Source organism: Scyliorhinus torazame, chromosome 9 (assembly GCF_047496885.1).
Source record: "Scyliorhinus torazame isolate Kashiwa2021f chromosome 9, sScyTor2.1, whole genome shotgun sequence".
NCBI lineage: Eukaryota > Metazoa > Chordata > Chondrichthyes > Carcharhiniformes > Scyliorhinidae > Scyliorhinus > Scyliorhinus torazame.
The window spans coordinates 134,432,039-134,450,232 of record NC_092715.1 but is presented as its reverse complement, the minus strand read 5'-3'; the positions used below and the strand labels follow the sequence as shown (position 1 = coordinate 134,450,232).

The window sequence follows — 18,194 nt, the reverse complement described above, 5'->3', positions numbered from 1 at the left end:
GTTTGGAAAACACTACCCAAGAAGCTTTGAATGTTCCTGCAGGAAATCTTGTAGAGGATAACAAACTAGTGGGGTTGGGGGTGGTGATGAAATATACCTCTGTTTTTGTTTTAGTCCCCAAGAAATGTTAGTGTTCATTACAGTAAATGTCTGCAAAATCTTACATACAATTAGAAGCTAATCAGCTCCTCACGCCAGCTCTGCCACCTAATAAGATCATGGCTGATGGCTTGAATTTCACATTCCTATCCACCTCTGATCCTTAGATTCTAATTCAGCAAGGGAATCAATCTATCTCAGTGTTAAAAATATTCAATGATCCTGAAACTTGTTGCACAACCCTCAGACTTCTCATCTGTCCCAAAAGGGACTGCTAATTTTAAAAGTGCTCCCTCATTCTAGACTAAAGGAAATATCCTTTCCATGTCCACCTTGTCAAGACCATTCAGGATCTTACTACAATCAAGTCACCTGTTACTCTTCTGAACTCTTGGAAACATGCCCAGCCCATGCAACCCAAGATAAGTCACACATTCCAGTATCAATCCAGTAAACCACTTCTCAACCACCTCCAATGTATCAACATCCTTTCTTGTGGGGTGGCATGGTGGCAGTGGTTAGCATTGCTGCCTCACAGCACCAGGGACCTGGGTTTAATTCCAGCCTTGGGTGACTGATGTTTGCACATTCTACTGTCTGTGTGGATTTCCTCTGGGAGCTCTAGTTGCCTCCCACAGTCCAAAGATGTGCATGTTAGATGGATTGATCATGCTAAATGGTTAGGTGTGGTGTGCTTCAGAGAGTTGTAGGGATTCTATGATCCTAAGGAGACAAAAATTCCATAGTATGAGATGCAGATTCACAAAAGCCCCTGTATAACTGAAATTTAACCTCCTTATTTATGTTCAATTCTTCTTGTAATGAAGGATCATTCAATTAGCCTTCTTAATTACTTGCTGTATCTGCATAATAACTCACTAGAAATTCTGCAGGTGTTCATATTTTATATTCTTCTTGCCAAACTGAAAAACTTCCTTTACCCCACATTATACTACTCCTGCCAAATGTTTGCCCACTCAACCCATCTATAGCAGTTATTCATGAAGGCCCTGCCCGCTCACGAGTGGTGACCTTCAGGTTACATCACCACCAGTCAGCTCTCAAAAGGGGGAGTAGCAGCCCAGGGTCCTCTGGGACTTGGCAACTTCTCAAATTTTCAATAGCCATTTGCAATCTCCTCGTGTCCTCTTCACAACATATTTGTCATCTACAAATTTAGCTACCATGCCTTTGCTCCCACAGCACAGGCCCCTGTGGGACTCTACTTGTTGCACCCTGCCAATCAGAAAATAGACTCATTTATGCATACTGTTTTCTAACAGCCACTCAATCTTCTATCCATGTTAATATGTTAGCCCCCCCCCACACCACGAGTTCCTACTTTGCACAATTGCACACACACCCCACCCCGCCCAGTGTCTGCATGGGTCTCATCTCCACAGCACAAAGATGAAATTAAAATGAAAATCACATCGTCACAAGGAGGTTTCAAATGACGTTACTGTGAAAAGCCCCTAGTTGCCACATTTCAGCACCTGTGCAGGGTAGGTGGATTGGCCACAATAAATTGACCCTTAATTTGGAAAATGATTTTTTTTTTTCTAGCTACTTGCAGAATCTGGCAAGTTTTTGGAATAGTGTTTTAGTTTGAATACTACTCAAATAATGCCATGTGTGAAGAATCTGAAAGGTTACCACACCGAAGGTAGTCAATTGGGTTTAACATATCTCTGCCAGAGCAATTTAACACTCTTCCATCCCATCCCTAAATTCCTATAACTCTTGATATTTATTCAATCCCCCGTTGAAAGGCACCATGCAATCCACCTCCATCACACTTGGGTGCATTCCACATCTTATACCACTCCCTGAAGAGAATGTCCTGTTATGTTGCCTCTGGTCGATCTCAGAATGGGTAGAGTTGAAACAGACCCAGTTCATCAATCTATCCACATTCTTAAGGGGGAGGGGGAGCAACCAGAAGTCGTGGTGCACATAGGCACCAATGAGATAGCCAAGAAAAGGGATGAGGATCTAAAAAAGTGATTTTAGGGAGTTAGGCTGGAAGCTAAAGAGCAGGACAAGCAGAGTAGTGATCTCAGGATTGCTACCAATGTCACATGCAAGTGAGGCAAGGAACAGAGAACGAGTGCAGCTGAACACGTGGCTACAGGGCTGGTGCAGGTGGGAATGCTGCAGATATGTGGATCATTGGATATCTTCACGAGAAAGTGGGACCTGTACATGAAGGACAGATTGCACCTAAACTGGAGGGGCACCAATATCCTGGGTGGGAGGTTTGCTAGAGCCCTGCGAGAGGGTTTAAACTAATTTGGCAGGGGGATGGGATCCAGAGCTATGGATCAGAGGATAGGGTAGCTGTTGAACAGGCAGAAATAGTATGCAGCAAGTCGGTGAGGAAGGAGACAGTTGATAGGGCAACGTTGCACTTAGTGGAATGGGTTAAAGCGTGTCTGTTTCAATGCAAGGAGAGTCAGGAATAAGGGAGATGAACTTAGGAGCATGGATCAGTACTTGGAACTACGATGTTGTGGCCATTACAGAGACATGGATTTCACAGGGGCAGGAATGGTTGTTAGATGTTCCGGGGTTTACATGTTTTCAGAAGAATAGGGAGGGACGCAAAAGGGGGAGGAGGGGGAGTGGCACTGTTGATTAGAGAGGGCACCACAGCTGCAGAAACGGCACCACAGCTGCAGAAAAAGAGGTAGTTGAGGAGGGTTTGTCTACTGAGTCAGTATGGGGTGGAAGTCAGAAACAATAAAAGGAGCAGTCATTTTATTGCGAGTTTTCTATAGTCCCCCCCAAAATCAGCAGAGAGATAGAGGAACAGATTGTGCAGCAGATCTTGGAAAAGTGCAGAAGTAACAGAGTTGTTGTCATGGGTGACATCAACTTCCCCAATATTGACTGGAACCTCCTTAGCGCAAATGTTTGGATGGAGCAGATGTCAGGTGTGTACAGGAAGTCCTCAACAAGGTACACAACAAGCCCAGTGGTAGCGGCCACGCTGAGAATGTGAACCCAGTTGAGACAGCATTTCGGGATAACCAAAATGTCCCTCCTGGCCCCCATCTGCAGCAATCACAGATTGCCCCCAGCCATGCTAGAAACCACCTTCAAAAGATGGAGGCGGGACATGGGCACACTGACAGTCGGGGACTTCTACGTAGGGCGCAGACTGGCGACACTGGATGAACTGACGAGGAAGTGGAAACTATCAAGAGGACAGGAATGGAGAGACCTCAAATAAAGCACTTCCTCCGCAAAGAGACTGTAGGGTACCCCGGAGCCCCAGAAGGCACACTACTAGAGGACCTGATAGGCACCCCTTCTCGCCTCTTGTGCCTATGTGGGAAAATATACGGACAGCTACTGGGTAGAGCCCGAACACCACTGGACGGGACCAGACAAAAAAAGAGGGCGAACTGGGGACAGAGGTGGGATGGGGATTCTGGAGCAAAGCACTGAGCAGGTGAGCTCCACCTCCTCCTGTGCAAGGCTAAGCCTAATGCAGCTCAAAGTGGTGCACAGAGCACACCTGACCAGAACCCAAATGAGCAGGTTCTTCCCGGAGGTAGAGGACAAATGTGAACGGTGTCAGAGGGGCCCGGCCAACCACACCCACATGTTTTGGGCTTGCCCCAAGCTTGCTGGGTTCTGGACAGCCTTCTCCGAGGCAATGTCCAAGGTTGTGGGGGTGAGGGTGAAGCCATGCCCAATAGTGGCAAACTTTGGGGTTTCGGAGCAGCCAGAGCTACACATGGGGAAGGGGGCCTTGCTTTCGCTTCCCTAATCGCACGCCAGAGAATCCTGCTTGGCTGGCGATCGGTAGCACTGCCCAAAGCTGCAGACTGGCTCGCTGACTTCTCAGAATTTCTCCACCTGGAAAAGATTAAGTATGCCATCAGAGGGTCAGAGGAAGGCTTCCTGGATACTTGGGAGCAGTTCGTCGGCCTGTTGGAGGCCAGCAACGAGGAGCAAGCCAGGGAAAAGAAAATGACGACGAACCAAAGGACTGTGCAACCAGGTGGGTAAAGGGCGAAACCACAAGAGAAGAGGAAGGGTGCGGAAACCAATGGGGGGAGGGGGGGGGGGGGGGGGGATGGAATATCATAGACCGATCCAGAGGGCAGCAAAAATGTACATAGTTAGTCAAATGAAGGACAAAACAAACCTCTCTGTAAAATAAAGCAAATTAGCACAGGCTGGAAAAATGTAACGTATATAAGTGAGTATCTGGAATGTGCTGCCGGAGGTAGTAGTAGAGGCGGGTACAATTGTGTCTTTTAAAAAGCATTTAGATAGTTACATGGGTAAGATGGGTATAGAGGGTTATGGGCCAAGTGCGGGCAACTGGGACTAGCTTAATGGTAAAAACTGGGCAGCATGGACTGGTTGGGCCGGAGGGCCTGTTTCCTTGCTGTAAACTTCTATGATTCTAAGTAACCACTGTTTATAAATGAGAAACACCAATAAAAAGATTTTTTTAAAAAGTGTATACAGGAAGGATTCCTGACTCAATGTAGATAGGCCGACGAGGTTGGGGGGGGGGGGGGGGGGGGGGGGGGGGGGGGGGAGAAAGAGAGAGAAGAGGCCATATGGGACTTGGTGCTCAGCAAAGAACCAAGCCAGGCGTCAGATGTCTCGGTGGGAGAGCATTTTGCTGATAGTGACCACAACTCCTTGAGAGGGATAGGAGAACACAGTATGGCTAGGTATTTAATTGGGGGGGGGGAGGGGAAATTATACTGCTGTTAGACCGGAGCATAAAGTGGGAACAATTGTTCTTGAAGAAATGCACAATAGTAATGTGGGGGTTGTTTAAGGAGCACTTGCTGAGAGTGCTGAATAGTTTTGTCGCACTGAGACAAGGAATGGCAAGGTGAAGGAGCCTTGGATGACAAGAGAAGTGGAGCTTCTAGTCAAGAAGGAGGAGGAAGCTTACGCAAGGTTGAGGAAGCAAGGATCTGACTCGGTTCTAGAGGGTTACAAGGTAGCCAGGAAGGAACTCAAAAATGGACTGAGGAGAGCTGGTAGGGGGCATGAAAAAGCCCTGGCACGAACAATTAGGGAAAACCCCAAGGCGTTCTACACTAACGTGAGAAATATGATGATCAGAGTGAGAGTAGGGCCGATCAGGGATTGGAGGGAACTTGTGCCTAGAGTCCGAGGAGATGGGGGAGGCCCTAAATGAATACTTTGCTTCAGTATTCACTAGAGGGACCTTGTTGCTCATGAAAACAGTGTGAACCAGGTTAATAGACTTGAACAGGTTGATATTAAGGAGGATGTGCTGGAAATGATAAGCATCAGGATAAAAGGAAGACGAATGTTGTTCCCCTGTTCAAGAAAGGGAATAGGGAAACCCCTGGGAATTACAGACCCATCAGTTTTACACCTGTGGTGAGCAGTGAGCAAAATATTGGAAAGGATTCCAAGAGATAGGATTTATGATTATTTAGAAAAACGGTTTGATTGAACATGGTCAGCATGGCTTTGTGTCGGGCAGGTCATGCCTCAAGCCTCATTGAATTCGAGGATGTGGCGAGACACATTGATGAAGGTTGGGCAGTGGATGTGGTGTATATGGATTTCAGTAAGGCATTTGATAAGGTTCCCCATGGTAGATTCATTCAGAATGTTAGGGAGCATGAGATACAGGGAAATTTGGCCATCTGGATACAGAATTGGCTGGCCGAAAGAAGACAACGAGTGGCAGTGGATGGAAAGTATTCCACCTGGAGGTCGGTGACCAGTGGTGTCCCGCAAGGATCTGTTCTAGGAACTCTGCTCTTGGTGGTTTTTATAAATGACTTGGATGAGGAAGTGGAAGGGTGGGTTAGTACGTTTGCTGATGACAAAGGTTGGGGGAGTTGTAGATAGTGTTGAGGGTTGTTGAAGGTCATTGACAGGATGCAGAGCTGGGCTGAGAAGTGGCAGATGGAGTTCAACCTGGATAAGTGTGAAGGGGTTCATTTTGGAAGGTTGAATTTGAATGCTGAATACAGGGTTAAAGGCAGGATTCTTGGCAGTGTGGGGGGGAACAGAGGGATCTTGGGGTCCACGTACATAAATCCCTGAAAAGTTGTCACTCAGGTTGATAGGGCTGAGAAGGCATATGGTGTGTTGGCTTTCAAAACTCTAGTTAGACCACACTTGGAATATTATGTCCAGTTCTGATCGCCTCATTATAGGAAGGATGTGGATGCTTTGGAGAGGGTACAGAGGAGATTTACCAGGATGCTGCCTGGACTGGAGGACATGTCTTATGAAGAAAGGTTGAGAGCTAGGGCTTCTCACTGGAGCGAAGAAGGCAGAGGTGAACAAGCTGATGAGAGGCATGGATAGAGTGGATAGTCACAGACTTATCCCCAGAGTGGAAATGGCTGTCACAGGGAGACAACTGTAAGGTGATTGGAGGAAGGTATAGGGGAGATGTCAGAGGTAGGTTCTTTACACAGAGAGTGGTGGGTGTGTGGAATGCACTGCCAGCAGAGGTGGTGGGGTCAGAGTCATTAGGGACATTTAAGCAACTCATGGACAGGCACCTGGACAGCAGTAAATTGAAGGGATGCAGGTTAGGGTGATCTTAGATTAGGATAAATGGTCAGCACAACATCGTGGGCTGAAGGGTCTGTACTGTACTGTTCTATGTTCTATAACTGAAGCTCTTCATCCCTGCAACCATCATTTTAAATGCTTTGCACCCTCTCCAATACCAGTGTAGTGCGCATAGACAATACTGCGCTGCCATCTTCACTGACTGTGCCCCCAGGTGCATCTTTGTACCCTTTATTGCCTCGCTGCATTATTCCTACAAAGTTATTTAAATTTCTTCTCTGTATTGAATTATCTGCCATTTGTCCACCCAATCATTGTGAAAGTCTATCAGTATCTTTCTCAGTTCATAACACCTTGCAAATTTTGAAAACTGTAACCTAAATAGATTATAGGTCAAGAGGGGATTTACACAAGGTCATTGGAATATTTATTGTACTGTAGTACGATAATCGTACTCCAACAAAGTAGCTGTGACAAGTTTGTTGGAGAGTTGGATAATGGATAAAAAAGTGTGATGTACAAAATGGAATAAAAACCGGAAGGTGCAGCTTAATTGAAATTAGTTATTTCTAATTTGGTTCAGAAAAATTGACTTGTTTGAAGGAGTGTTGTACTTGGGGCCCCACCTGTATTTGATGGTCATGAAATGCCACATTACAATCAGAGCATGAAGGAATTCGGTATCCTGCCAACATTTTTCTATTGATCAATGTGAAAATACTGTTTTCTCACTGACATTAATAGTTTCTGCATCTACATCTGTAGTCAAGTACTTTACTGAGAAGTGCATGAGATAACTTCCAAATTTACAAAATTCTGAGATACCTAGACAGTAAAGTAAACAGACTATGCAAGGCAATTTGGTAAGAAATTTGATATTCATACCTCTTCTTTGGTTCGATCAAACATCATAGGATGAGATATTTTTAGTTCTGATCGTGGTGCAATGAGTGTTGGAGATACTGGTGTAATGGCTGGAGTTGGTTCCGGAGAAAGTATATGCTCTCTTTCAGGACTGTCAAGAGACACCTCTTCTGTAGCTTCTGAAAACAGGATGCAGGGAAATGAGGAGTTTCACTCTGCAAGAATTACTTGTTATATTTGCTTTCTTATGGATTGCTTTCTTATGGACAACACAAAAAAACCTATAGCTGATTTCCAACATACCAAGAGTCACTAAAAAGAAAGCAGCTGGCGATAATCAATTTTTGTTTTATGCAATTGTTTTTTTTTTTTTAAAAAAACAGTTTTGAATGCTTTCAAATTAAGCTAATGCTATTATTTCAACAAGAAAATTCAGGTCACAAATGCAACTGCAGACAGACTGAACAGAGGACGTTGGAAAAACTCAGGTCTGCCTGCATCAAACAGGAGAGAAAAAAAAAAAGAGCCCACAGACTCTTCACAGGAACTGCAAGGTGGGGGAAAATGTAGAAAACAAAAAGTAGCATTTAAGAACAAAAAACAAAAGACAGATGGCCTAGTGTGCACACATTTTTGGGGGGGGGGGGGGGGGGGGTAAACAGTCGTGTGCAGTTATGGTCACCACACTGTCGGAAAGATGTGATTGCACGAGAAAGGCTGCAGAGGATGTGCCTGGGCTGGAACATTTCAGCAAGAAAGGATTTCAGTTTCCTTCAGCAAGGGGACCTTATCGAAGTGTACAAAATTGAGGGATTATTGAAAGTAGATAGGAAAACACATTTCCCCTTAGTAGATGGATCAATAACCAGGGGGGATAGATTTAAGGCAAGGAGCAGGAAATTTAAGAGGTGATGAGGAAAAGGTTTTCACTCAAGTCAGTCTGCCTTTACAGCATGGAAATAGGCCCTTCGGTCCATCTACTCGAACCCTATTTTCCAACACTTGGCCAGTAGCCTTGTATTCTATAGCATTACAAGTGCTGATCCAAATACTTCTCAAAATGTTAAAGGTTACCACCATTACCGCCCTTTCAGACAGTGAGTTCCAGATTCGAACCATCCTCCGGGTGAAAATGTTTTTCCTTAAACCTGTCAAACCTCCTTCCCATTACCTTAAATCTAACCCTCCTGGTTATTGATCCCGCTGCTAAAGCTTGCTTCCTATCCACCCTATGCCCCTCTATTTTAGATTATGGGTGGTGGAATCTGAAACTCACTGCCTGAAAACAAAAACAAAAAAAAAAAACACAAAACAAAACAAAACACAAAACAAAAACTGGTAGAAGCAGGAACCCTGAACATTTAAGAAGCACTTAAAACTCCATAGCAGACAAAGCCACATACTACGCATTGGAAAATTAGATTAGAATAGATGGAGTTTCTTGGCCAGCAGATGTGTGCTGTAAAACTAATAGTAATCTTTATTGCCACAAGTAGGCTTACATTAACAATGCAATTAATTTACTGTGAAAATCCCCTGCTCGCCATACTCTGCCTGTTCGAGAAAATTCAGAATGTCCAATTCACCCAACAGCACGTCTTTCGGGACTTGTGTGAGGAAACCCGAGCACCCAGAGGAAATGCGCGCAGGCACGGGGAGAACGTGCAAACTCCACAGACAGTGACCCAAGCCAGGAATCAAACCTGGACCCTGGTGCTGTGAAGCAAGTGCTAACTACTGTGCTACCGTGCCGCCCCTAGGATTCTGTTCGCATCAGCACAGTGGGTTAAATAGCTGGCTTTTAAATCAGACCAAGGCAGGAGAGCTGCACGGGTTCAATTCCGGTATCAGCCTCCCCGAACAATTCCTGTATCAGCCGCCCCGAACAGGTGCCAGAATGTGGCGACTAGGGGCTTTTCACAGTAACTTCATTTGAAGCCTGCTTGTGACAATAAGCGATTTGCATTTCATTTCATCAGCTTATTCCGCACAGATGATAGAGCATTGTGAACATTTGTGCTTCAGGCAATTGGCAGATTATTAAAAAGCTACTGTAATACTGATTATTCAGATGCAGTAGAATAACTTGCCATTGTAGCAACTTCAAGTTTCCGGGCTTACAGCTTTAAGAACCAAACAATTTATAAATATTCAGCACTGAAGACTAGGTCACTGAATACATGCGAGGCATGGTTAGACAGATACTCCTGCTCCAATATGATCCAAATCACACTTTCACATAGAGAGGTGTCATGAGGTGATACTAATCGGTTAGGATTATATTTGGAGTTTAGAAGAGAGATTAGAAGAGTGATTTTAACAGTTTTAGACAGAGTAGTTGTCAAAAGGAATCTTCCTAATGGTGGAAGAGTCAGAATTAAGGGCGATAGTTTGAGAAGGGGAAGGGTAAACATCTTAGGACCGTGGGGAGGAAAAATTCCTTCACCCAGAGAGTGGTGAATCTGTGGAATATTTTTATTTTATAAATTTAGAGTACCCAATTCATTTTTTCCAAATTAAGGGGCAATTTAGCGTGACCAATCCACCTAGCTTGCACATTTTTGGGTCGTGGGGGCGAAGCCCACACAAACACGGGAGAATGTGCAAACTCCACACGGACAGTGCCGTGAGGCTGCAGGGCTAACCCACTGCGCCACCGTGCTGCCGAATCTGAAGGAATTAGATAGAACGCTTGGGGCTAAAGGGGGTCAAGAGATATTGGGGGTGGGAGGAAATCAGGGTATTGAACCCGATGATCAGCCATGATCATGATGAATGGTGGAGCAGGCTCAAAGGGCCGAATGGTCTCCTCCTCCTTCTATTTCCTAAGTATAAATGAAGCACTCATGAGCAAGCATACTGGTTTTATTCAGCACTCCAGGCCCATTAACTGTTAACCCTAAAGGATTAATTTTCAACTAAATTAACCACACTGGTTGAGTGTGCCACAAGGCTTAGGAGCAGAATTAGGCCATTTGGCCCACAGTCCATTCCAGCATTCAATCATGGCTGATATGTTTTTTATCCCCATTATCCAATTTTTATTTATTTTTCCAATTAAGGGGCAATTTAGCTTGGCCAATCCACCTACCTTGCACATTTTCTTTTGGGGAGGGCAGAGGGTGATCGAACACAGGTCCGAGGCAGCAGTGCCAACCATTGCACCGTGTCGCCCCCGATCTCCTTTTTCAATCAAGAATCTCTCTCACTTTGTCTCAAAGACAGGTGACTTGGCTCCACGGCAATAATTTCCACAGATTCATCACTCTCTGGCTTAAGAAATTCCTCCTCATCTGTTTTAAAGGATCGTCCCTTCAGTCCGAGGCTGTGCCCTTGGGTTCTTGTTTCGCCTACTAGTGGAAACATCCTCTCCACTGTCTAGGCCTCTCAGTATTATGCAAGTGTCAATGAGCTCTCCTATCACCCCCCCCCCCCCTTCTGAACTGCATAAAGTACCGACCCATAATAATAGTGGAGATCCATGAGATTCAAAATAGAACTGAACATGCTCACCTGCAAAAAGGTCTTCACGGTCATCATCCAGCAAAGTGTCAGATTTGGGACCATTGGACTTTACACTTATGTCTTCAGCTGGAAGACTGGCAGGTTCAGGTGAAGATGGGCTTGACTGAAAAAGAACACATCAGCAAGTTTAGTCAGATTAACCAGAATAATGAAAACCTGATCAGTGGGAAGAAAAACAAATGTTATGCAGACGTCAAAAGGTTTAAAGGAAATCAGGCTAATAGTCATTTATTCTTACTGGAGAGAATTAACAATGGGTAAGGAAACACTTGTAAACTGCATTTATATTGTTTCACAAGCTAATTATCTACATATGGACTGAAATCATTACGCAACTTAATGGCTTGCACCACATTTTACACTGAAGTGATTGTTTACATGTGGGACAGTCTGAAGTGTCACAATATATCCATTTATTTAACAGCATTTCCATTCCACTACATCCTATTAGTACAATTAAAACATTATCTCCAGGAAACACTTCAATCAGACCAATCTAAAAAGCCGCAGAAAAACCCACATCTAAAGATCTGCTCAGCCCATAAGGACGTGCCTTAAAATAAACCCAAGATTGAAAACTATGAATGTAAGCTTTTAAAATGCACAATTGTTCATAATGTGAGCATCGACATATTGTAAAAAGAATAAAGATGAGTTTTGTTAGCCTGCCATTACACTGGGAATAATTTTCCTTCCCAGCCATCCTTTCCAAATAAAACCTGTTGTAAAGAAGCAGATACATTGAAGCACTTTGAAAATTACTGACATAAAACAGGTGAAATCAGTCCAAAATAAGAATTGCTTGCAAATACACAGCCTTTTCCAACACATGATCATTTCAAGGAGAGTAAAGAATTTCAAGGAGTAAAGAAAAGTTCTCAAAACTACAAACTGTATTTTCATTGTTTGTATTACAGAATGACCACAAGACATAGGAGGAGCAGAATTAGGCCACTCAGCCCAGCAAGTCTGCTTCGCCATTCAACCATGGCTGATATTTTCTCAGCCCCATTCTCCTGCCTTCTCCCCATAACCCCTGATCCATCAAGAACCTATCTATCTCGGTCTTGACACTCAGTGAATTGGCCTCCACAGCCTTGTGCAGCAAAGATTTCCACAGATTCACCACCCTCTGGCTGAAGAAGTTCCTCTTCATCGCTGTTTTAAAGGATTGTCCCTTTAATCTGAGATGGTGTCCTCTGGTTCTAGTTTTTCCTATAAGTGGAAACATCCACTCCACGTCCACTCTACCCAGGCCTCACAGTATCTTGTACGTTTCAATATGATCCCTCTCATCCTTCTAAACTCCAACGAGTACAGACCCAGAGTCCTCAAACCTTCCTCATACGACAAGCTCTTCATTCCAGGGATCATTCTTGTGAACCTCCTCTGGACCTTTTCCCAGGCCAGCACATCCTTCCTTAGATATTGGGCCCAAAATTGCTCACAATACTCCAAATGGGGTCTGACCAGAGCCTTTTCCAGCCTCAGAAGTACATCCCTGGTCTTGTATTCTAGCCCTCTTGACATGAATGCTAACATCGCATTTGCCTTAACTGCCGACTGAACTGGCACATTAACCTTGGGAGTAAGTCCCTTTGTGCTTCTGCTTTCCGAAGCATGGCTCTGGTCAGACCCCATTTGGAGTATCGTGAGCAGTTTTGGGCCGGGTATCAAGGAAGGATGTGCTGGCCTTGGAATGGGTCCAGACGAGTTTCACAAGAATGATCCCCGGAATGAAGAACTTGTCATTCATTGGAGTTTAGAAGGATTGGGGGGGGGGGGGGGGGGGGAAGAGAGAGAATCTTATTGAAACTTACAGGATACTGGAGGCCTGGAGAGAGTGGATGTGGAGAGAATGTTTCCACGAGTAGGAAAAACTAGAAGCAGAGGGCACAATCTTTAACTAAAGGGACGATTCTTAAAAAATTTTTTTTTTAATGTTGTTAAAGAATCTTATTCTGTAATACAAGCAACGAAAATACACAAGTCTAGAACAATATTGCAGTAGCAGACAATGTTAAATTGAGCCCATCATCAGTTATATAATCTGGTTCACCCTTTGGGGCAAAACCACCATAGAATCCGAAGTGCAGAAAGTGGTCATTTGGCCCATTGGGTCGACATGGACCCTCCACCTTATTTTTGAACACCAAGGGGCAATTTAGCATGGCCAGTCACCTAACCTTCACATCTTTGGAAGGAAACTGGAGCACCCGGAGGAAACACGCAGTCACAGGATGAACATGCAAACTTCAGTCACCCAAGGCCAGAACTGAACCCAGGTCCCTGGTGCGGAGAGGCAGCAGTGCCACCCCAGCTTCATCTGAAGATTTAGGGTTGCAGTCAGTACTGCCAAGACTGCTTCATGCCCAGAGGTTTTACTGCAACAGGGCACGGTACAACAAATGATTGAGTTTTGGACGAGTTGCTGGCTTCTCCCCAAGTGTTTTCCACACCTTTGCTTTTGAGGGCAAGAGAGTTAATTTAGTTGCACCAAGTGCAGCAATGCTGGAAGAGCTTCTTTCAGGACTTGGAAGTTGATATCAAACCTCCAAAGTGAAACTGTCAGAAGTATTCCTATAGCACTTCTTTGATCAACATAACACCCCAGACTCTAGCTCTTGATGGAAGATTTGCATTGGTAAGCAAGTGTCAGGCTTTCTGGTCACATGCCAAACCCAATTGTCACTATATGCGTGGACTCCTGGTACGCCAGCACAGGCAAGCACCGGTGTCGGGCATTTTACCCTGTCATCTGCTCTTCATATCCTCCGAAAGCAGCTCAGGTGAAATGGTTAAACTTCTTGGCATGATGCTGGTACATAGTCCGAAGTATCACGTTAATAAAGCAAATTGGACTACAACAGACTGGTTCATCTATATTTCCCAGATTGATGTTTGAAGTCTGTTTTAGGCTACACTTGCTTTGGTAATCTTGCATATGCTCCTTTGTCAGAGACGGGTAGAGAAGGTGGTGAACGCCTGGGTCAAGCAGAGCTGCGGGGTAGCATTATTTGGGGTATTGGACGAATCGTGAGCGCAGGAGGCGAAAGAGGCTGGTATTCTGGCTTTTAAGTCCCTGGTAGCCCGGCGGAGGATTTTGTTACTGTGGAAGGACACGAAGCCCCCTAGCGGGGAAGCCTGGATTAATGACGTGGCAGGGTTCATCAAGCTGGAGAGGATAAGGTTTGCCTTGCGAGGGTCTGTGCAAGGGTTCTTCAGGCAGTGGCAACCGTTCCTAGACTTTATCGTGCAGCGTTAGGAGGAGGTCAGCAGCTGCAGCAACCCCGGGGGGGGGGAAGAGAAGAGAACCCGGGTTTGGGTTAGGGTGGGGTGTTTCCCTATTTGTGTTTTACTGTTATATGGGGGGGTTATTGTAGTTTGGGGAAATTCTATGTATAATTCTTGCAGGTTGTTCTTATTTTCTTGTTTCTTTTTTCTGTTTGCTTTTTGAAAATCTGTTGAAAATTAGAATAAAGATTTTTTTTTTTTTATAAAAAGAGACGGGTACAGAGCTTGTTGCACTACTTCCAAGTACTCCAAAGAATGTGTCCATGCTTTTACGCCAACCTGAACATTCAAAGCAACAGGAAGGGAGAGAGTAATCAGGTCGATGAAAATAAATAATCTTTATTAGTGTCACAAGTAGGCTTACATTAACACTGCAAAGAAGTTACTGTAGAAATTCTCAAGTTGCCACACATTGGCATGGTACAGAGTGCACTGAAGGAGAATTCAGAATGTCCAATTTGCCCAACAAGCCCGTCTTTCAGTGGGAGGAAACCAAAGGAAACTCACGCAGACACAGGGAGAATGTGCAGACTCCGCGCATACAGCGACCCAAGCCGGGTCCCTCTAACACTTCTCAATTTCACGATTACCAGTCAAGATATGAAGGCATGGATGATACAAATTTTCAATCCCATCTTCAACTGACACCAGCTCCCCATCCCCAATGCATCAGTTACCAACCCATTATATGCTCCATCATACCTTGCCTAACTTGTTGATCCTTCAGCCATATGTTCCTGCACTAAATTCTCTTTAGAGTCCTCAGATCTCCCCAAGCTGAACTTATAAAACATATCCCTTCAAATTCCCTCAACTCCTGACTTTTCCCCTTCACCCACTGAACAGTATGAAATACTGTAGAAGGGAAAGTTGTTGCACTGCAAGCACTTAGAATTTGACTCTAAATGATGAAAATATGTTTTCAGAACATAAAAGATGATTAACTGTAATTAAAATACCAAGTTTTGCTAACTTATTATCACTCATAAGTCACAAACTCAATTCCATTTGTTTGCTTAGGCTTTCCCCATGTAAATGCACCTATTCTGGATAGGTGGTGGCATGGACGTAAGTATAGTGTTCTTCCCAGGGGCCGGTGTAGAATCAATGGGCCAAATGGCCTCCTTTTGCACTGTAAAGTCTATGATCTCCTGTTACATAAAATAGATAGGCATTACCACTTTATATTTGCCATGCTCCTGTGGGCAGGTATTGAGAATGCAAACCAATAATAAAATATGGTTGTGTAATCCCCTATGACAAGGGAGCAAGCACTGGAAGTATTACATTCAATAGAAAGATGCTGGCCTACTAACAAAACCAATAGTCTGCAGCTATTTGACGTTAACAAGGTTTCAACCAGTATGGGATCAGTTTCAAACTGAGGTTATTTTAAAATGTATGTTATTTAAGTAAACGGTTTTGCATATAACTATTGTATCACCACCAGCAAAACTCCAATGGAATATCCAACAAGAGGCAATTTTACTTCATATTTTCTGTTGGTGCTGCATCAGATGCAATTCTAGCTATCCACGAAAAGCAAAGTATACAACTACATACTGGTCAGAAAAGGAACAGTATTGGAAATATGCAGAAGTTAATGGTTAAACAGAATACATTACTCAGTTGTGAACATTAAGCAACAAACTGCAGATGTCCGATTGTCAGGTCACAATTTCTGTGCTTGGGGACAAAGTTATTTTTATGAAGTATTATCATCAGATACTTTCAGGTCAAAGCTCCCACTGCAGTGACTACCATGTGGTTTAACCTTTGCAGAAATTTACTACAGTCAGGTTCATATTGGCTGAGGAAACACCCCAACCAGCATCAGATGAAATGAGGATTATACCAGCAGCTTACGCTAGATAATAATCACAATGAAACTGCTACGGTCTGGAGATGTACAAACAAGCAAGGAGAGCTTCTGTTGTTCCCTCAAGCTTCCTACAGCTTCAGAGGATCAACGGCTGGTCCCAAACACTCACATCTCTAAAAGGGAAGCGGTGGTGGCAGTTAGGGCGCTCTAACCAGGTATGGCCACTAATTAGGAGACTGATTTTAAGTTCCTGAAGTAGTATTGTCATTTATTTATTTTATTAATGTAGTATTTCCATACAACATTCACTCTTACAATGTTGTTTCTGTGCACAACTGTTTTTACCCTTGAATAAAAGGGATCACTTCAGGTGCTGCATCTTGGCAATTTTGAATTCAATATTAATGCTACAAATAGCTGCCAAAGTGGTGGAATATTAGAAATAGGCACACTGAAAACTTGTCAGTTACAATCCAAATTTTCCATTTAGTACAAACATCAAAGGGCCGAATGCCATCAGGTGAAATAAAGCAAAAATAAAAACCAGTTTTGGGCCCCATATCTAAGGAAGGATGTGCTGGCCTTGAAACAAGTCCAGAGAGGTTCACATGAATTATCCCTGGAATGAAGAGCTCATTGTATGAGGAGCAGTTGAGGCTTGAGTCTATAACATTGTCAGACTAAAGGGATGATCCTTTAAAACTGAGGTGAGGACAGATTTCTTCAGTCAAAGGGTGGGGAATCTGTGGAACTCTTTGCCGCAGAAGGCAGTGGAGGCCAAATCACAGTGTCTTCAGACAGAGATAGATAGGTTCTTAATTAATAGGGGCAAACCTATGGAGAGAAGACCAAAGAATGGGGATGAGAAATATATTAGCCATGATCGAATGACACAGCAAACCAATGGGCCAAATGGCTTCTTCAGGCATGTCTTGTGGTCTTGAAACCAAGATAGAGATTTCTCGATTACTTTACTATAAGAACTAGACAGAGATTAGATTACCCAGTCGGAAAAAGGCAATTTTCCTGTGGAAAACCAGCCTCAGTCTAAAGGCAATAAGGATACCTTCAAGTACATATTGGCTAACCACTTGGTTACATTCCATGTCCACATCCCCTTTAGAGCTCTGGTTTAAAACAGTATCCATTTCAAAACTATTTTGTTCCTTTTAAAACAATACCTTATCAGTTACCCACAGCATAAAAGGCTTGCCAAACCTTCCCACAACTCCACTTAGAACGTGTTCAAAATACAAGATTACTTTTAACAGACATCAACATTCAAGTTGATTTCACTTGGCAATATTTATATATGAAGTTCAACATATTTCCAAATAAATGTCGTTATCAAGTGAAAGTATCATCAAAAGTCAAAAAGGACATCTTCCTGGATCCCAATTTGACAAGTTACGGTGGTTTTTTAAAAAAGGAATTTGAATACACCATAGATCAGCGGACACTGACCACCACTTTCCTGGGTTATTAGCCATCAGGTTTAACCATGGCATCAATACGAAAATGAAAACTGGTGAAGTCTCCAGAAGTTAGAAAATCGTTTCTATCCTGTTGATAGGGAGCTGACATGCGCAGTAACGCCAAGACAAGTTCACTGCGTTCAACAGTCGATTTGTTCCAAAACACATGATTTTCTTTTTACATTAGAGCCAGTGAAAGCGGTGCTGTGAACTCAGTGTCTCCCCTCAACACCGCGTCGATAAAGTAATTAATTACAAATGACAAACGCCGAGCCAGACACGGATCAGAGGCGAGGTCCCGAGGGAGGAAAAATCACGGAGTGACGGCCAACCGCCTCCACCAAACACACACATACTGCCGCGGGAGACCTCCGGTACTCACCTCCAGGGTGCTCGTGGTGCTGACAAAGAGATCTTCGCCTCCCTCCACCTCCCTGAACTCCGAGTCCTCTCCCTCGCCTTCCACATCCCCATCTCCAAATGGGGGAGGTTCTCTCTCTGTCGCCATCTTCTCTGTCCCGGTCAGGCTGAAGAGTCATGTGACCCGCGTCGCGCGCACATATACCGCG

The 18,194-nt window shown here is 44.1% G+C and overlaps 1 protein-coding gene across 1 annotated transcript in view; it reads right to left on the bottom strand.

Annotated features, from left to right (window-relative positions):
- snx2 (sorting nexin 2) overlaps nucleotides 1–18,184 on the bottom strand; it is a 79,578-nt gene extending 61,394 nt beyond the window's left edge. Inside the window, exons 1-3 of the mRNA XM_072516536.1 lie at nucleotides 18,008–18,184; nucleotides 11,023–11,137; nucleotides 7,531–7,688 (exon numbers count right to left, since the gene is read on the bottom strand). Of these exons, the coding sequence (XP_072372637.1) occupies nucleotides 7,531–7,688; nucleotides 11,023–11,137; nucleotides 18,008–18,133 (399 nt within the window). The 5' untranslated portion in view covers nucleotides 18,134–18,184. The remainder of the gene's footprint in view (nucleotides 1–7,530; nucleotides 7,689–11,022; nucleotides 11,138–18,007) is intronic.
- Nucleotides 18,185–18,194: the final 10 nt, after the last annotated feature.